Raw genomic sequence first — 18221 nt, 5'->3', positions numbered from 1 at the left:
TCTGTGTTTTTGGTGCTCAGTATTGCCCACCTGAAGCCATAGCTATTTCCATAAGCAATACTCAAGCTGCAAGATACACCACCAGTCTAACATGGGTTTATCTGAGGTGAAGAATAGTCCATAAATTGAAAGGTGTTGAAATATGTATATCTTCCTAGGACTATTTTCAATATAAGGAATCTTGGTGGTGCTGTGGTTAAAACACTCAACTGCTAATCAGAAGGTTAACAGTTTGAATCCACTGGCCACTCTATGGAAGAATGATGGGGCAGTCTGCTTCCATAAAGACTACAGCCTTGGGAACCTTCTGGAGCAGTTCTACTCTGTCCAACAGGGTCACTCTGAGTCAGAATCGATTCAATGTCAGTGGGTTTTGGTAGTCTATAATCTTAGAAAGAAAAAACAAAACAAAACAACATTAAACCTCAGCAAATTCTGCACTGACACAATGCCAGTGAGACCCTTTTGTCTGTACCATAAAGACTGGATTTCTTGTCCTTGCTGCTGTAATATTGCTACAGCCAGAGTGTGCAGGCTGAAGATGTTGGTACTGTGTGAGCTGCTGCCTGCTCTCCACGCTACTGTATAGAGTGTAGCTTTTGCTTGGCTCTGCTTTATGTTTTTGTGTGTTCTTTAAGAGTTTGTGACATCTGCAGAGAAAGATAGCTCAGATCTCTGCTTTTGTTTAGTTGGTTGGTAGAAATGTCACTAAGTAATGTATATGCATTATTCACATATGTTTGTGATAACCTCCCTTTTTTTGCTTGACATTCAATTACATTTTTTTTTTGTCTTACAATTTTCAAATGCGTGGCCTTTCTGTACCAGCTTAAACAGAAGATAAAGATATAGAATGTGTACCTTTACTACTATTCCTTGATTTCTGGCAACAATTTTTAAAAGAAAATTCCCCAATTTAAAAAGTCCAATGCCAGCAGATAAGATGACTTGCCCTGCACACTTAACTCTGCCCCATAATTCACAGAACCTCCCTAAAGTGGTGTGCGTATTCACCACCTCTTCTCTTTTGGAGGCTAAGTTGGTTGGATTTGATTTTATTTCCATGCTTCCATGCTAAAGAGCAAATTCAATGATTAAAAATATTGTCCTAATGCCTGTTGTTGTTGTTAGGTGCCATCGAGTCGGTACCGACCCATAGTGACCTTATGCACAGCAGAACGAAACACTGCCTGATCCTGGGCCAACCTCACTACTGTTAACTTTATTTCAGCTTTTGTTAACAGGATGATTTCATCTGCACTCACATTTTCTACTTGCTTCCTCTACTGTGTGAAAAGTTATTGATTGTTTTGGTTACTCACAGAAACAAGCTTATCCAGCATTAATGGGTTTTGGGTATTTGTTCTAGCAGAAGTAATAATCCGTGTTCCTAATAGAAAAAATTGTGAAAATACTGGTAAAGGAAAAATAAAATAATCTATAATTCCACCTTTCATGGGTAGCACCAGTTGTTATCACTGTAATATCTCTCTTTGTAGACTCCATTTACAGGTGAATAGATAAGGTTTAGGCTTTGATTTTTTACAAAACAAAATTGTGCTAAACGTAATGTTCAGAACCTGCTATGTACTTTAGTAGCATATCAGAAACTGCTTTTATATCATTAATATTGTTGTTGTTGTTAAGTGCTGTCGAGTCAGTTTAAACTCATAGCGACTCTGTATAAGGTTGCCAAGGAGTGCTGGTGAATTTGAACCACCAACCTGTGGTTCACACCAACCTTGCGGTCTAGCACTATTATTCTCCTGGTTTGAAAATATACCATTGTACCACTGTGGCCTGCTTTATTTAGCCATTCCCTCTTTTGGACATTTAAATTGTTCCCAGTTTTTCATTATTACAAAAATTTCTGGAGTGAATCACATACTTTGTGCATTTGTCTGGTTATTTTCTTGGAATATATTCCTATAAGTGGGACTTGCTTGGTCAAATAAAAATGTCCATTTTTAATATCAGATTATAGATAGATTACTACAATATTCTTGTGCTAATACAGGTTAAGCTTTCAGTTATTAAACTGATAATTACAGATTTGGGGAGCATAGAGACCTTTTCCACGAATTAGTTGTTTATATTATTTTTTCCCTCTTTTTATAGTGTTGAGATGCTTTTCGTAATTCTGTAAAATATTCATTTTATTTCCTCTAATTTTCTTTCTCTCTTACTTTTCCTAGTTAAAAGTATGTTTTCTTCTAAACTTTTAACATGGCTTTTCAGTAAATCTCTTCCAAACCTAATGTCACTTGGTCTCTTTACATTAAGAACCTCTATATAAAGTAGAATACTATAGCAGTAATCACTGCTTACTGCAGGGGTGGGGAACCTTTTTTCTGCCAAAATTTATAACATCATTCATGGGCCTTACAAAATGATCAACTTAAAAATTAAACTGCTACATTTGTGGCGCTGTGGGATAGAGCAGTGGACTGCAAGGTTAGTCTGAACCACAAGTCGGCAAATCAAACTCACCAGCCACTCCTTGGAAACCCTATACAGGGTTGCTACATGTCGGAACCGACTCCAAGGCACGTAACAACAACAAGTATTTGGTCAAACACACAAGGGTCACTATGGGTCGGAACTGACTTGACGGCACTAAACAACAACAACGTGATGGCCAAGGAGCCCTGGTAGCATACTGGATTACGAGCTGGACTGCGAACCACAAGGTCAGCAGTTCAAATCTACCAGCTGCTCCGCAGGAGAAAGAAGAGGCTTTCTGCTTCCGTAAAGATTTACAGCCTCAGAAATCCTCTTAACTGACTTTGTGGCACACAACCACCACCACCAATGTGATGGCTGGAAAAGCAGTTGCCTTTGCAGCACCAGACCAAATGATTTAGACCTGATGTGGTGCTGTGGGTTAATGCACCAGACTGCAAAGCAAGTTCACCAGCTGCTCCTCGGAAACCCTATACAGTGTCGCTATGGGTCGGAATCGACTTGATGGCACTTAACAACGACAACATACAGCCCGCAGGCTGGATGTTTCCCACCCCTGGCTTAGTGCAAAAGGAGAACCTTGCCTATTGAGTGTATACTAGCCACTTATGGGCCCTCTCATAAAATTTGGAAAGTAGACTATATCTGTGTTTTCTTGATTTGGAAAACTAAGTAAATTAACCTTCTTCCAAGATACTATTTTGTTACTGGATTGAAGGGGAAATGTCGATAAACCAACATAATCATGAAGAAATGTCCAAGAGACAAGGAGATCAGTAGCCAATTATGGTCATACTCACTTGGGTTACATTTTGAGATCACTTGTAACTTCCATTTCATTATGATTAATTTAAAACACTGGCTATTTAGTAACCTTTCTGTGTAAAAAACTAAGTTTTTGAGAAAATTTCATAGGTAATTATCTTACTAAGGCTCTCCAAGTTTTTGAAAGCTGACATGCCCTGACTTAACATCTTGTTTTCCATTTGTATCTATCCTAGTACAATTTGAAAAGATTGTTTTATAAGAGCTAAATTCCTATTATTTGTATAGTTATTTCCTTGTTTTAGAAAAAAATAGGTTTGAATATTCTTATTTTTACTCCTAATGTAATATAATTCTAAATGATGTTTTCTCCCCTCTTAGAGAATTTCTCTGCTCCCCCTGATGTCACTACAACTACCTCTTCCTCATCATCATCTTCCTCAATACGCCCAACAAATATTGACCTTCCCCCCTCGGGGATAGTTAAAGGCATGCACAAAGGATCCAACAGGTCCAGCCTTATGGATACAGCTGATGGTAGGGGGTTCTTTTTGGTAGCTAAATGGGAAAAATAAATTGCACTGGGAAAATTCAGTCTAGAACTAGTACCTGACTCACTGGCTCAGCTGTTAGAGAACTACACTGCAGTTGGCCCAACAAGTAATTTTCAGCCTTCCCTTTGACAGTCTGTACATGGCAGCAGTAACGCTTGTCCACACTTAGTGTGTACTTCCAAAAGAGACACTGGACAAAAAACTGAGTCAGGGATAAGAATACTATTAGAGAAAAAGGAGGTTTGGTGGAAAATCTGTAAGCAGTATATTAACACCAAATTGGTTCTCTATCATCATCATAACGTGCCATGTATATATTTGTATCATTTGGCCAAATTGGAATAGAATGAGATTGTGGGCAAAGACCAATCATCATTAGAAACAAGAGCCCCTAAAGGAATCTTGGAGCTAAAATATCTCTCAAAGCAGTGAATTTTCACTTACTGTTGTTTTCTTTTGTAGGCGTGCCTGTCAGTAGCAGAGTATCCACAAAAATCCAGCAGCTTCTCAACACCCTGAAACGACCCAAAAGACCTCCCTTAAAGGAATTTTTTGTGGATGACTCTGAAGAAATTGTGGAAGGTAGTAGTAATAATACCACAAGCATATTAAACAAATATTTCTTAAACAATTACAAAAACATGTTGAGTACCATAAGGTTACCAGGATGTATAAGACAAGGTTCTTGGCTTTAAGAAGTTCATAGTTCTCCATTTTTCCGTAGGATTCTTTCTACTTTATATCTCAGATGAAAGATAGCAAGGGATAAGGGGAGGAGAAAGAGATAACTTATAGAACATAGAACTATTTCCTGAGTACTTGGGAATATGCTCTTTGAAATTTGGAACTATCCCAAAAATAAATACATCATTTTAAAGGTTATTTATATTTGACTGTACTTGGGGTATAGATTTCAAATTAGTCTCAAAATTGTATCCAGTCTTCTTTTTTTTTTTTTATGTAACACTGTCCTTTTGTTACATCAACCACACTGATTTATTTATTTTTGTTAACCTGATGGTTTTAGATTTGGAAATATATAAGTTAGAAGAGCAGCTGAGAGGTTTAACCAGGGATATGAATTGGGGAGTGAAACTATTATTTGAAAAATTAGTAAAAACTTGCATTGTTTCTCAAAACTGTCATTAAATTGACCTATAAAGTATGATTTTTTTAATGTTTCATTTTCCCACATAATACTTGCTGCTCATTCTGTCCCTTCTCCTTTTATGTTCCTTTTCTTTCCTATTTCTGCTTTCATCTTCGGTTCACCTGGCAAGTCCTTACCATCCTTCAGACTAATCCTATTAGGGAATGGGTTGAGTGTTTCATGTTAATGGTATAGGATTAGTATGGGGGTGTCTTGAATCAGTCTCTTTTGAGATATGAAAGAGATTTACTAGCAAATAGAGAGCATACCAACCCACATGAAGATAGCCCAGGAGCTCAGAAGAACAAGGACTTTCCTACAGAGACAACAAAGAGAGAAAACCTTTCCCTTGAGCTGTTAGCCTCCTAAAACTATAAGAAAATCAATTTCTCTTTGGTAAGGCCACCCATTTATGGTATTTCTATTATAGCAGTATTACCAATCCCTGGAGAAGGACATCATACTTGGTAATGTTGAAGGTCAGCAAGAGGATGACCCTCAGTGAGATGCCTTGATTCAATGATTGCAACAATAGAGTTACGAAGACGGCACAGGATTAGACAGTGCTTCGTTCTGTTGGACTTAGGGTTGCGATGAGTCAGAACCAACTTGAGAAAACAACGAAGATAAGACAAACTTCTCTTCTGCCATTCCTCTGTCATATGCTACTCATGTACTATACTAGGTGTGTGTGAGAGAGAGAACAGGCACATGAGACCCTTGATCTCCCCTCCACTTCAGTGGACTCTAGACACTCTCTGAGGGCAAGGACTTCACATTCTTTGCACTTAGTACTTACTGTTATTGTTAAGAGCTGTTGAGTTGGTTCCAACTCATAGTGACCCTGTATAGGGCTCTGAGACTGTGTAGAGCAGAAAGTCTTATCTTTCTACTCCCAGCCGCTGGTGAGCGCAAACCACCAACTTTGGTTCACAGTGCTTTGCTTATCCTACAGAGCTACCATACTCCCTTAGCACTTACTAGACACTTGGTAAATATTTGTTCAAAGAGTGGCATTATAGCATTTATTTTCTCACTGTTTAACATATCTCGTTCATATAATCATCACTCAGTAAATACTTAAATTTTTGTTTCATGTGTAAGTTATCCTTTCTGCTATGTAGGGATTTTATTTTTCTTTTTTATAATTTATATACTTTTTCACTGTTTAAAAATAAAGAGGACGTTAAATTTATCTGTATGAGAGGATATGAACTATATATGTTATTCAACTTCAGTTCCTGAAATGATTGTGTCAATATCCAGCTTCTGGCCAAAGAGAACTTTTTCAAATTTATTTCAATTCAATAAACATTGATTGAGCCGCCACTATATATTAGATACTATAAGCAAGAAAAGGAATAAGAACTGTATCTTCACTCAAAATGCAGTTAATCTTTGGGAGAGAAAAGAAGCTCTTTGTCAGTGATAGAAACCACTGAGGATCCTCAGTGTTTTAATAAGGGTACAGTGCTATGCAGTTTTGAATCATTTCCTTGACAAATAGTTGGGTATGGCTTCCCAGAAAAGATGCCTTTGAACTGAGTGTTTTTAATTCACCAGGAGACAAAGGAATTGATTGTACTCAATAGTGCAAAGGTATGGAGACATAGAACATTTTCATTCATGCACTTGGCCTGGGGAATAGCTGTTACTATCCCCATTTTACAGACAAAGAAAATGAAGCTCAGGTCAGTCAGCTTGCCTAAAGTCAGCCAAGTTAAAGTGCCTATAAACTTGGCCTTCAGAATTGGATTAATGCTTTTTCATTAAAATAACCTGGTGAAGTAGAAGCTGGCTCTCTGACACAAACTGAACAGATTTTAAATAGAGTTTACTTGAAATTGTGAAAGAAATAAATTTCTGTCTCTATTGTCAAAAAACAAAATAATTGTGTGTAAATTGCCAAAAAGAAATTTATGTACTATGCTTCTCTGTTTGTGCTTAGACAGACTTTTTTCTTTAATCTTAAAAGAGTCAGGATTTGTTTTGTTGCATAAAATACATTGAATAGGTTTTCACAATTTTGTGGGAAGGTGAATTAAAACCCAGTGTGTGAATTACCATTTCTTAACCATGTCCTTCCTTTTCTCAAAGTGAGTTTAAATCAGATAAATATCAAGTGAAAAGATACTTGTGATTAGAGACAAAAAGTGACGTTGATTGGTATTTGTACTTATTTAAGACCATATATTCATAACTTGTTGGGATCTTGTTTTTGTTTTTGGCACAGTACCTCAGCCAGACCCCAACCAACCCAAGCCTGAGGGTCGGCAGATGACCCCTGTGAAGGGCGAGCCATTAGGTGTCATCTGTAACTGGCCTCCTGCTCTTGAATCTGCCCTGCAGCGCTGGGGTACCACACAAGCAAAATGCCCCTGTTTGACCGCACTGGACGTAACAGGAAAACCAGTTTACACTCTTACATACGGTGAGCATCCAGTATCCCAGGCTCCTTGTTTACCTCCAGTAGGTCTTCAGAACATCATGCGTCGCGTTTTCCTCTTGATAGTTAGCTTTTTCTGATCATTATGCTTCAGTGGATCTTTTAAATTATTGAATACAGCCTCAAGTTCTTGGTAAGGCTATGGCCAGCTTTTGTGATTTGCTAAAGTGATCTTTGCAGACCAGTTAATATTTGAAAGATAGCAAAAAGGAGGAGGAGTCTTTGTAGAGCTGATGTTTTGACATCAGAAGAAGGTTTTTTGAAAGACATTTGGGCAGAATTAATGATGTATGGTGAAAATCAAAGTTTTTTCAAAAATGTTTTTAAATGGATGACTTTTTAGATTTACTTCATGCTCTCATAAAATATGTACACAATTCATAATGAACAAAAAGAATCCATACATGTTCACTTAGTTTTGCACTCCAGCTAAAGTTTTATTTTTCTTCTTAAAATAACTTCAAGAATAGATTCAACCCTGAGCTGTAAAATTGTCTGCTAGTTTATTCATAGAAATTAGTTTTTACTTAAATAAATGGAGCACATTGTCCACAGACCTAGATACAAAAGAATTTCAAAGGAAAAAAATAAGCTTTTATTTAAAGACATGACTAATCCTTGGATGCCCCCCAAGGTAAGTTGTATATAATGCTAACTTATCTACTTAACATAGCAGTTTCTCTTTTACTTTCCTCATAAGATCTTAGAATTTCTAAAGTGGGGGTGTAGAGATGGGATAGGAAAAGGGAAGACTAGGCTCCCCCCGCCAAAAAGAAAATAGTTTTAATATTCACTTCAGAAACTGTACATTAAATTCATTCGTATAACCCTGAAAACAGTCACCTGGCAAAATCTTTGCATGTTTATATACATCTATGAATATATTTATGTGTTTTTACCTTTTATTGCTAGTTTTCTGCATTACAGTAGTTTTAAATGTTTAATTGTTTGAATCATGCTTTTGCTTTGCAGTGACTTCAAGTAAATAATCTACATCTCCAGGTGATTTTTCAGAAAAGCTTAGACTGGAAGTAGTTTTCTGAGTGTTCAATCAGTTTCTTGTCATTTAAATATGGCCTCACATCAAGTTATTTCTAATTATCCAAATTCAGAAAAAAATTGAAATACTACCTAATCCAGGATAAGCATCTAGTACTGATTTCTTAGGAGGCAGGATGGATTTTGGTAAACTTGCTGAGTGCCGTCAAATTGATTTTTGACTCACAACTCCATGTGACAAAGTACAACTGTACCATAAGAGTTTCTTGACTATAATCTTTAGGGAAAGAGATTGTGGCTTCTTTCTTGTATGAAGCCTCAGAGTGGGCTCAAACCACCAATCTTTTGCTCAGCAGTCAAACTCTTAAGGATTATGCCACCAAGGCTCTTTTGGTAAACTGGACAGAATATGTATAGAGCTTTAATGTTTGGGGAATGCGAATGGGAAAGAAGATGATATTTGCCTAGCACATACTTCATTTGACAGTGGCCATTGTGCTGATGGACTCAGTGCCCTCTCTTTGAGATAGGTATGTGTGTTTTCAATATGACTCTTTTCTTTATCCAGGCAAGTTATGGAGCAGAAGTTTAAAATTGGCTTACACATTGCTTAATAAACTGGGGACCAAAAATGAACCTGTGTTAAAACCTGGAGACCGGGTAATTTTTAAATTTTATTTATTTGGAGAAAGTAGGGTTTTTTTTTAATTGTTTTCTCATATACACATTCTAGATTTTCAATGTGCAACAGAAAGATTTCTCTAACTTTTATTCTCAGAAAATGAAAATGGCGTAGTTCATACGCATGTTAACATGATGTTGTTACGTGCCTTTGAGTTGGTTCGTACTCTACTCAGAGTGACCCTATATAGGGTTTCCAAAAAGTGGCTGGTGGGTTTAAACCGCTAACCTTGTGGTGAACAGTCCACTGCAGTACTCCAAAAAGAGCTCCCAATGTTAGGACTTGAACCCACGTAGCTGAGGTTACGAGTCAGTTACACCAGGAATGAGCCAGGTGGGGGTAGTACCACATTAGCATAATGCCAGGTGGTAATTTTTACATTCATATATTGATGAGCATTCTCACATTTCTTCATGTAGTGGCTATTCAATAAACGTTTAAGGTGCTGATAAAAAGAAAAAGAAACCTAAGTTTTTCCAGAAATATGTATATCAATGCTTTAAACAAAAATAGCAAGATAATTTATTTACTCTTTAAATTTTTTTCTCCCTTACAACATGCACCCCAAAACTTTTAGAAATGCAGGGAGAGTCACATTACTGCTAAGAGGAAGAAATTATAATTGCTTAATTTCTTCTTTAATTGGAAGTAACATTTTTCTTTTGAATTCTTGAAAGTTTTGATTTTCCTATTTCTGACTTTGTAAATATGATGACTTCTTACCATCAAGCCATTACCTTTCTGAATCTTACGTATTGGTGCCCTTTTCATTCGGAAATCATATAGTGAAACATACCAGCTACGCAGCAGACTTTGTACAGGATCTCCTAACTAGACTTTTAAAACTTTTATACTGTGGGTCACTACAAGTCGGAACCAACTCTACAGCACTTAGCAACAACAACAATTGGCAAAGGACACCTAAAGGATGGCTTTCACTTTTAAATGTGACAGGAGTGTCTACGAGTCCTCATTGAGTCTGAAAAAGGTGATTTGTTTCTGCCTAGCAACATGGACACTTGTGTGCAGGAAGGAAACTGATTGGCTAAGTGTCTTGTGGAATTAGTGTTTTAGGACTCTAGGCAAATGTAATACTGAGGGCAGGTTCATAACTGAACCAGATTTGGGAGTAAGTTAAGAATATTTGAACACAAAAAAAGGGTAATAAGCAAGAGTCCATTGACGCTGTTAATTAAGTTTCAAATGTTAATTTGTGTCTTACTGCTGTTAATAGACATACCACCAATGGATAGTTTTAACAAAAATTAATTTTCTCACAGTTTAGAAGGCTAAACGTCCAAATTCAGGGTGCTGGCTCTAGGGGAAAGTTTTCTCTCTGTCGCCTCTAGGGGAAGGTCCTTGTCTCTTCTGAGCTTCTGCTTCTAGGAGATCTTCATGTGACTTGGCATCTCTCTGCTCCCTTCTTGGCTGGCTGACTTGTGATTAATCTGTTTCATATCTCAAAAGAGTGACTGAAGACATGCTCTACACTAGTCCTACATCATTAACGTAACAAAGACAACCCATTCCCAAATGGGTTATAACCAAAGACGTGTTGTTGTTAAGTGCCATTGAGTCGGTTCCAACCCATAGCAATCCTGTATAGGGTCTCCAGGGAGCAGCTGGTGAACTTGAACCGGCAGCCTTGTGGTTCAAACCCACTTTGCAGCATAGTGCATTAACCCACAGTGCCACACCAGGGCTTCAGCCAAAGACACAGAGGATAGTTTACAATACATACAAGGGGGATTCAGAAATTATGTGGAAAATGGAATTCAAAAATAATGAATCTTTTTCATTAGCTTTTTGAAGCCCCCTCTTAAATTCAATCCATACCAACCTGTAAATACTCAAGCCAAAGTAACACACTCCACGAATGATAGCATCTTCTGTGATTTTGCATTTCTTGAGTAAATTAGGAAGAGGCAGTTACTGCTGTTATACATTATAAGTAAGATGACAGGTTTGACCATATTATAAAGATTTCACTGATTATCATTTGTCAGTGAATTAACTTTATGTTCACAGTGGTCTCTGCTATTGTGGTTTATACCTGTTACCAAATATCTTCATGCTGCATTGCTGGTTAAGTGAGTATGAGTTAATGCAATGTATTAGTTTAAAAGTAAAAAATAGATCAACAGTTCAAACCTACCAGATACTCCTTAGGAACCTTATACAGGGTCACTATGAGTCAAAACTGACTCAACGGCACTTAACAACAACAAAGTGGTAATTGTGCCTGTCAACATTTGTAGGTTCTCTCTGAAAGAGGTAGGACTTACCCTTTGGTATATTGATCTGCCTAGTGAGATGCACTACATTTATTATATTGCTTCAGCCTTGCAATAACATAAATTGCCTTGTATTTCCTATAGTAAACTTACCACATAAAGTAAGTTGTTTACTGCAAGATCACCAACAAAATTAAGTGATGACTCACTGCATTAAAACGCACAAAATGCTTCTTAGTGTAGTCATAGGAATGACGAAGATCTTTTTTAGATTTGTGCATTTTCCTCAATAACTTAATTTCCTCTAGAGCAAATGGCTTACTAAGCAGTTTGATTTATTGTGCTCATGATAAATATTAGATATAAATGTGCACCTTAGAGAATGACACCGAACGCTTTAGTCTGTGTTTCTTTCTCTATATTAAATGTCATTATGCATTTTAGGTAGCCCTGGTGTATCCCAACAATGATCCAGTCATGTTTATGGTGGCTTTTTATGGTTGTCTTCTGGCAGAAGTGATTCCAGTGCCTATAGAGGTGCCTCTTACCAGAAAGGTAACGTTGCTAAATCTAAGAGGAACGCAGCCCGGTGTGAGGTGGCGGGTTCTTGTTGGATCATTGACTCAGTCATGACATTAGAAACAATTTGACCATTTTCTGAAGTCCTCAGCTTCACTTTCTAATAACATGCAAGTTGAAGACAAAGTACTTTTCTTCCAAAATGTTAATATTTTACAAATTTCATACAAATAGAATATTTTCCAACTAAGAGAATTATTTTAGTATTGTGTATCAGAAAAAAATCATGGAGGTGTACATGACCTTTCAACAGTTGCCATTTATCAGGATTATCACTCTGTCTGCAGTCTGTAAATAATTAACAGTGACCTTAGTTGAGACCTTTTCTTTAACTGTTTCCCAAGACCTAGGATTCCCATTACATCAGAGGGTAGTGATGGCATGTTAATACTGCAGATTACAGGATCTTACTTTGAAAACACATCAGTCCTACCAAAATGAGATCTGTGTAGCAAATGTCCATGTTTGACCAGAATGATTTCTCTGTGACCTGTTGGACCCTAATTTTCACATGCAGTGGTTTCTATTTGAAAGTTGATGTAAAAGATTAATATGGTAGTGGATAAGGAATGATAAAATAAATGTTCTCTGAAATGAATAAAAGTCCAGTTAGTGGTATGCTTGAAGCTCTGGTTGATGTGATAGACTGGTCAGGAAATCGTAGGGCTCTTCTCATATTATTAAGTTGACAATTCTTCTGTGATCTCATAATGATACTTTTAAGATGACATTTTAATGAAAATATTTAAACTGTCCCTTCTGTTGTTTTTGCTGTTGTTGTAAGGCTTACAACTACTGCCTTTAAAACATAACAAGAATAAGTGCATAAATTTAGGCACTTTTGTTGTAAATGTGGACATTTGGTGTCCATTTTTATTATTCATTTTGTTCTGATCTGAATTGCTTGGCATTTAGATTTGAGAGTGAGGTTAGGGAGATAACACCATAGCCATGTTAACCTTTATTTCATTTGCCTCAGATTCATCTAAAAAGGAATATTGTTGACCCTTGGGTCACACATGGCTTGTTAAAATCCATAATTCACAATGTCAGGTTAATAAAATGCTTGATTTGTGCTCAGGAAGTCAGTGTATTGTTGAAATTATTTGGAAGAACATTGTTGTCACTGGAGTTTGAGAATTGCCAGATACCCGTGTCGTCCATGGATGTCTTCACACAAATGCCAGCACATCCCTCGGTGTTAGATTTGGGGGCTAGGTGTGCTCACTTTTGCTCCCCTTCTGTGCTCATGACCTTTCCTCCACAGGATGCTGGCGGTCAGCAGATTGGCTTCTTGCTTGGAAGCTGTGGCATTGCCTTAGCTCTAACCAGTGAAGTCTGTCTGAAGGGGCTGCCAAAAACCCAGAATGGAGAGATTGTACAATTTAAAGGTTAGTAATGTTTGTCCTCAAAGTATCAGTCGAAAGTTAAAGCTGAATGCTTAACATTAATCTTATAGTTTAATAATAGCTAATGACTTTTTACACATTTTTAAAACCTAACTCCCACAGTTTTATGATTAGGTACCGTTATTACCCCATTTTACATGTGAGGAAAGCTGACACACGAAAGGTTAAGTAACTTGCCCAGAGTCACAGGTAATAAATGGCAGAGCAGTGATTTGAACCCAGATCTATCTGATTCCACAGCCCATACTCTTAACTATTATGCTGATGGTTGGAGAAAGCTACCACTCTATACACTAAAGTGAAATACAGAGACAGAGGATAGCCCACTAACCCCAGTGATCTTATACTGCCAAATGGACCGCCCAATTGTAGGGGAAATTTTAAGGCATGTGGAACTATTTTACTTTTGAAGGAAGGTATAATTGTTTGATGATTTATCACTGAAAACTGGTAAAAGTATCTTACTGTTTGCAGAATGTCCACAGGTTTTATAATTTGACCTGCTGGTATGAAAATGACCAGTTCAATGTGAGCTCCTTTTCTGATGGCTTAGGCAATTCAGTTTTTACTTTGGGTTTGATATAGGTTGGCCCAGGCTCAAATGGGTTGTAACAGATTCCAAGTACCTTTCAAAGCCACCTAAGGACTGGCAGCCCCACATCTCATCTGCTGGTACCGAGCCGGCTTATATCGAGGTAAGTCCTGTGGCTGTAAAGCATACATTTGGGATCTTACTTGCATTGACTTGCTTACCATCTTCCAAAATGGAAAACTAGCTCTCTCTTTTTTTTTCCAGTTTTAATGTTTAAAGATCCTCTTGCTGCATTCTATTTCCATCTTTTTTTTTTTTTTTTTTTTAACTGTCTTATGACTTGAGTGAAGGTGTACAGAGAAGATGGTCAGTTTTACATTGAACAAATCATACACTTCATTCCACATCAATGACTGCAATCCCTCAAGTGTAACGCCATCTAGCCCACTTCTTCCCTGTGTTTTCCATTTCCATTCTTCTTTCGTTCCCAGTGCTTCTGAATTTTATCCTCAGGTAAATGCTAGATTTCTATTGTAAAAAAATGCCTTGTATATACACTGAAGAGAGCACAAAGAAATTGGTCCTTGCTGTATAAAAAAGTTACAAAAAGCTTTAGAAAAATAGGAAGTTTTAAGAAATGATTTGCTAGTAGAGCAATATATATTTTTCTGCTGCTTTTTTTTTTGGTTTGCTTTTTCTTTTTTCTAAAATTGGGGACAGGAGGTGAGAGAATGGAGAAATGAGAAGGGAAAATAAAGAACAGATTCAGCAAGTGAAAGATAAAGAGCAAGAAATAGCATTTAGTGTTGACACTTAGTGCAATAACTTGAATCATTGGTAACGTGACCTAGTTGAAGGATTAAGTCTTGCTTCTGCCAGGCACCAGGCAGAGTGCTTTAAATGCATTGTTTCACGCAGTCCTCACGAGTCCTCTGCGAAGTGGAGACTGTTATTAAGCCTTCTTTATAAATGAGGAGACTAAGACTTAGGAGGAAGACTTAAAAGAACTTGAATAATTGACCAAAGAGTCACGTGACTCTAATGTGGCAGAGCTAGGACTCAAGCTCAGGTTTGTCTGACTCTGAAAACACCTGCCTGAGGTATAAATAATGTTTAACCACACTGTGCTAAATTAATGAATAAGCATATCAGTCAATTTTTATAAGAAAAGGTTGGGGAAGAGAGTAGAAGTGCATCCCACCTGAGCCCTGGGGAGGTGACATGTAGTATGTAGACAACTGTTGAGATAGATAATTTGACTGTAAAGGGGAGACAATGAGCAGTAGCTGTGAAAGGTGATAGAGTAATGTCATGTACAAGAAGGAGTTTTCTTAAGCTGGAAGACGCCCAAGTGAGATGAAATGACACACAAGTAAATGGACATTTAAAACCAAATTTAGTGTCGTTTCTTGGTGATGATAGAATTCTTCGTTCCCTTTAAAATTCTATACTTGCTGGCTTCCTGTACCATTCTCTCCCTCTGTTCTCCCACCTCACTGATCACTCCTTTTCAGTCTTCATTGTTGGATCTTCTTAAAAGATGAAGAGCCCCAGGGTTCAGTTTTCATACCTTTTCTCTGTTTATATCCACATCCGTGTCTTATATTGTTTATATGGTTTCAACTCCCAAAATGTATATCTCTAGACCAGGGTATTTCCCCTGAAATACATACTCAAATACTCCGTTTGCTTGCTCTCCCATCTCCAGCGAATGTATAGTAGAGATTATAGACTTTAAAAGGCAGAAACAAAGCTCAGCAAGTGGTATCTATTCCCTCCAGTTGTTCAGTCCAAAAATCTTAGTCAGCTTTCTTTCAAATCCCATAAGCATCGCTGTTCCTTCTAAACTAACCCAGAGTCCATTCATTTCTCACCATTTCTTCCCACCACTCTGGTCCTCATCACCTTCATCTTCTGTCTGGATCACTCTAAAATAGGTTCCTCTGCACTTCCTGCTGTCTTCCTTGCCTTTCTATAGTCTTCAAATAGCAGTTGTTATTGTTAAGTGCTGTCGCGTCGATTCCAACTCATAGCAACTTTGTGTAGGGTTTCTGAAGCTGTAAATCTTGCAGGAGTAGAAAGCCTGATCATTCTCCCATCGAGCGACTGGTGGACTTAAACCACCCCAATTCTTTTCCCAAGCTATTAAAAGGTTTTAAGAACAGTGATTATAACAAACTTGCAATAAAAAAGATTTCTTTTGATTGGTTGGGTTAAAAAGGGAAAACCAATCATTCAGTTCCATGGTGAAAGACTTCTTTAAAGGTTTAAAAAGCAAAAATGTCACTTTGAGGACTATTGTCAGTTGCCTCATATGCATGTGAAAGTTGGACAGTGAATAAGGGAGACTAAAGAAGAATTAATGCCTTGGAATTATGGTGTTGGCAAAGAACATTGAATATACCATGAGCTGCCAGAAGAACCGACAAAGCTGGAGTACAGTCTGTGTGCTCCTTTGAAGTAAGGATGGTGAGATTTCATCTCATATAATTTGGAAACATTATCAAAAGGGACCAGTCCCTGAAGAAAGACACCATGCTTGGTAAAGTGGAGGGTCAGCGAAAAAGAGGAAGACCCCCAACAAAATGAATTGACACAATGACAGCAGCAGTGGGCTCAAACATAACAATTGTGAGGGTGGTGCAGGGCCAGACAGTGTTTCATTCTGTTGTGCAGGAGCAACTTATTGGGACCTAACAGCAACAACATGGTGGGAGGGGGACGGAGAGGAGTTAGTAGCGTTGAGATCCGATAAGGAGGTACAATGGTCAGGGCTTGGTGATTGACTCTGGAGAGGGGAGGGCACATGACTTGGGCACCTAGGTAGGTGGCTGTGTCCTTTACTAAGAAAATATGGCAGAAGGATGTTTGTCATGGGGAGCAGGGTGGAGAATACAGTGTTGGCCACAGTGGGTTTTCCAGAACAATGAGACATTCAGGGGGAACAGTTGATGTGGTCTTGACTGGTGATAGAGAATTGGAGTCATCAGGAATGTGGTGCTTGAAGGGAATAAAACAAAGAGAGAAGATGAAGATGTATAGAACTTTTCACAATCTCAGAAGGGTTGGACAGCCAATATGGAGTAGAGATGGAGGGAAGGAGAAAGTGTCAAAAAAGGGAGAGTTCAGGGGTATCAAATGCTGCAGAAAGGTTTAATAAGATAAAGTATGCAAAGTAGCCTTTTAAATAATCAAAAAGTTGATTATCCTGGAAAAAGCAACTTCACTGGAACGTTGAGGGTAAAAGTAAAATTGTAGTTTGAATAGGTTGTTTTAAAGTTTTACCTGTAGGATAAACTCTGGACTGCTAACCACAAGTTCAGTGATTCAAACCCACCAGCTGCTCTTTGAAAACACTGTACAGGGTCCCTGTAAGTCTAAACTGATTCAACAGCACTTCACAACAACCACCACCTACCAGACTGGAAGTTTCCCATGGAGAGGGACCACGTCATGCCCCCATTCACTCTGTGGCCTCAAGCTTGGCGTGCGTGCATCTGATACTGTTTCTGTCATAACACAAGTCACTGGTTTGGTTTGCTCTTTGAGCAGCCACATTACACTGATGATTAACTGAACTTTTCATACATATATTTGTTGAGGTCCATCCTTCCTCAGTCCTACTTTCCATGATTAGAGCCTGGGACTCAAGTACATAGTTTTAAATATTCATATTAAGCATGCTAAGTTCTACCCATTGCCCCAGCTTAATCTGAATTTTATTTTTGAGGGGGAGGTGGGGATTTTTGTTATGTTATCTCTAAGTTGCATGTGAAATAACCCATTTTTTATTATGTTTCTTTCTTTTGTCTTGTGTGTGTGTATGTGTGTGTGTGTTTTCCCCTAGTATAAAACAAGCAAAGAAGGAAGTGTAATGGGAGTTACAGTGTCCCGGCTTGCAATGTTGTCTCACTGCCAAGCTCTGTCCCAGGCCTGCAATTATTCTGAAGGTCAGACTTTACCCCATGACTGCCCTCATTGTTTAACTTCAGATATATGTGGCTGTGTGCAGAGTGCACAATGATTGGATTCCACTTAATGACCAAATTCAGACTGAAATGTTCTAAGACACATTCTTGGCTTACTTTTCTTTTCTTCTCTTTTACAAATGTGCTGTAATTGAAAAGAACTAAAATTCTGGGCAAACCAAATATGCAAAACATGATTTGTAGAATGTAGGAACAAAAAACCCTAATTAAAACCATGTGTTTATTAGCTGCAGAGTGCAGCTTTATACACATCTTTCTGTGTGTATAATCTCACAGATCTATATTTGGAATTAGAGCCAAAGATATTTAACTACCAAAAAGCACAAATTAATACATAAAGTATTTTGTATGGTTTAAGTGGCGTCCTGGTGTGACACTGTGGGTTAATACACTAACTACAAAGTTCGTTTGAACTGCAA

General features: G+C 37.8%; 1 protein-coding gene across 1 annotated transcript in view; it reads left to right on the top strand.

Annotated features, from left to right (window-relative positions):
* The window catches only part of DIP2B (DIP2 disco-interacting protein 2 homolog B (Drosophila)), a 287973-nt gene that overhangs the window by 214678 nt on the left and 55074 nt on the right, over positions 1 to 18221 (top strand). Inside the window, exons 6-13 of the mRNA XM_006870048.1 lie at positions 3610 to 3765; positions 4245 to 4364; positions 7166 to 7363; positions 8946 to 9037; positions 11738 to 11848; positions 13140 to 13263; positions 13867 to 13976; positions 17661 to 17763. Of these exons, the coding sequence (XP_006870110.1) occupies positions 3610 to 3765; positions 4245 to 4364; positions 7166 to 7363; positions 8946 to 9037; positions 11738 to 11848; positions 13140 to 13263; positions 13867 to 13976; positions 17661 to 17763 (1014 nt within the window). The remainder of the gene's footprint in view (positions 1 to 3609; positions 3766 to 4244; positions 4365 to 7165; positions 7364 to 8945; positions 9038 to 11737; positions 11849 to 13139; positions 13264 to 13866; positions 13977 to 17660; positions 17764 to 18221) is intronic.

The sequence above is a fragment of the Chrysochloris asiatica genome, unplaced genomic scaffold (assembly GCF_000296735.1).
Source record: "Chrysochloris asiatica unplaced genomic scaffold, ChrAsi1.0 scaffold00138, whole genome shotgun sequence".
Lineage (NCBI taxonomy): Eukaryota > Metazoa > Chordata > Mammalia > Afrosoricida > Chrysochloridae > Chrysochloris > Chrysochloris asiatica.
The sequence above is the reverse complement of the archived record's forward strand: the minus strand, read 5'-3'. Positions and strand labels throughout refer to the sequence as shown.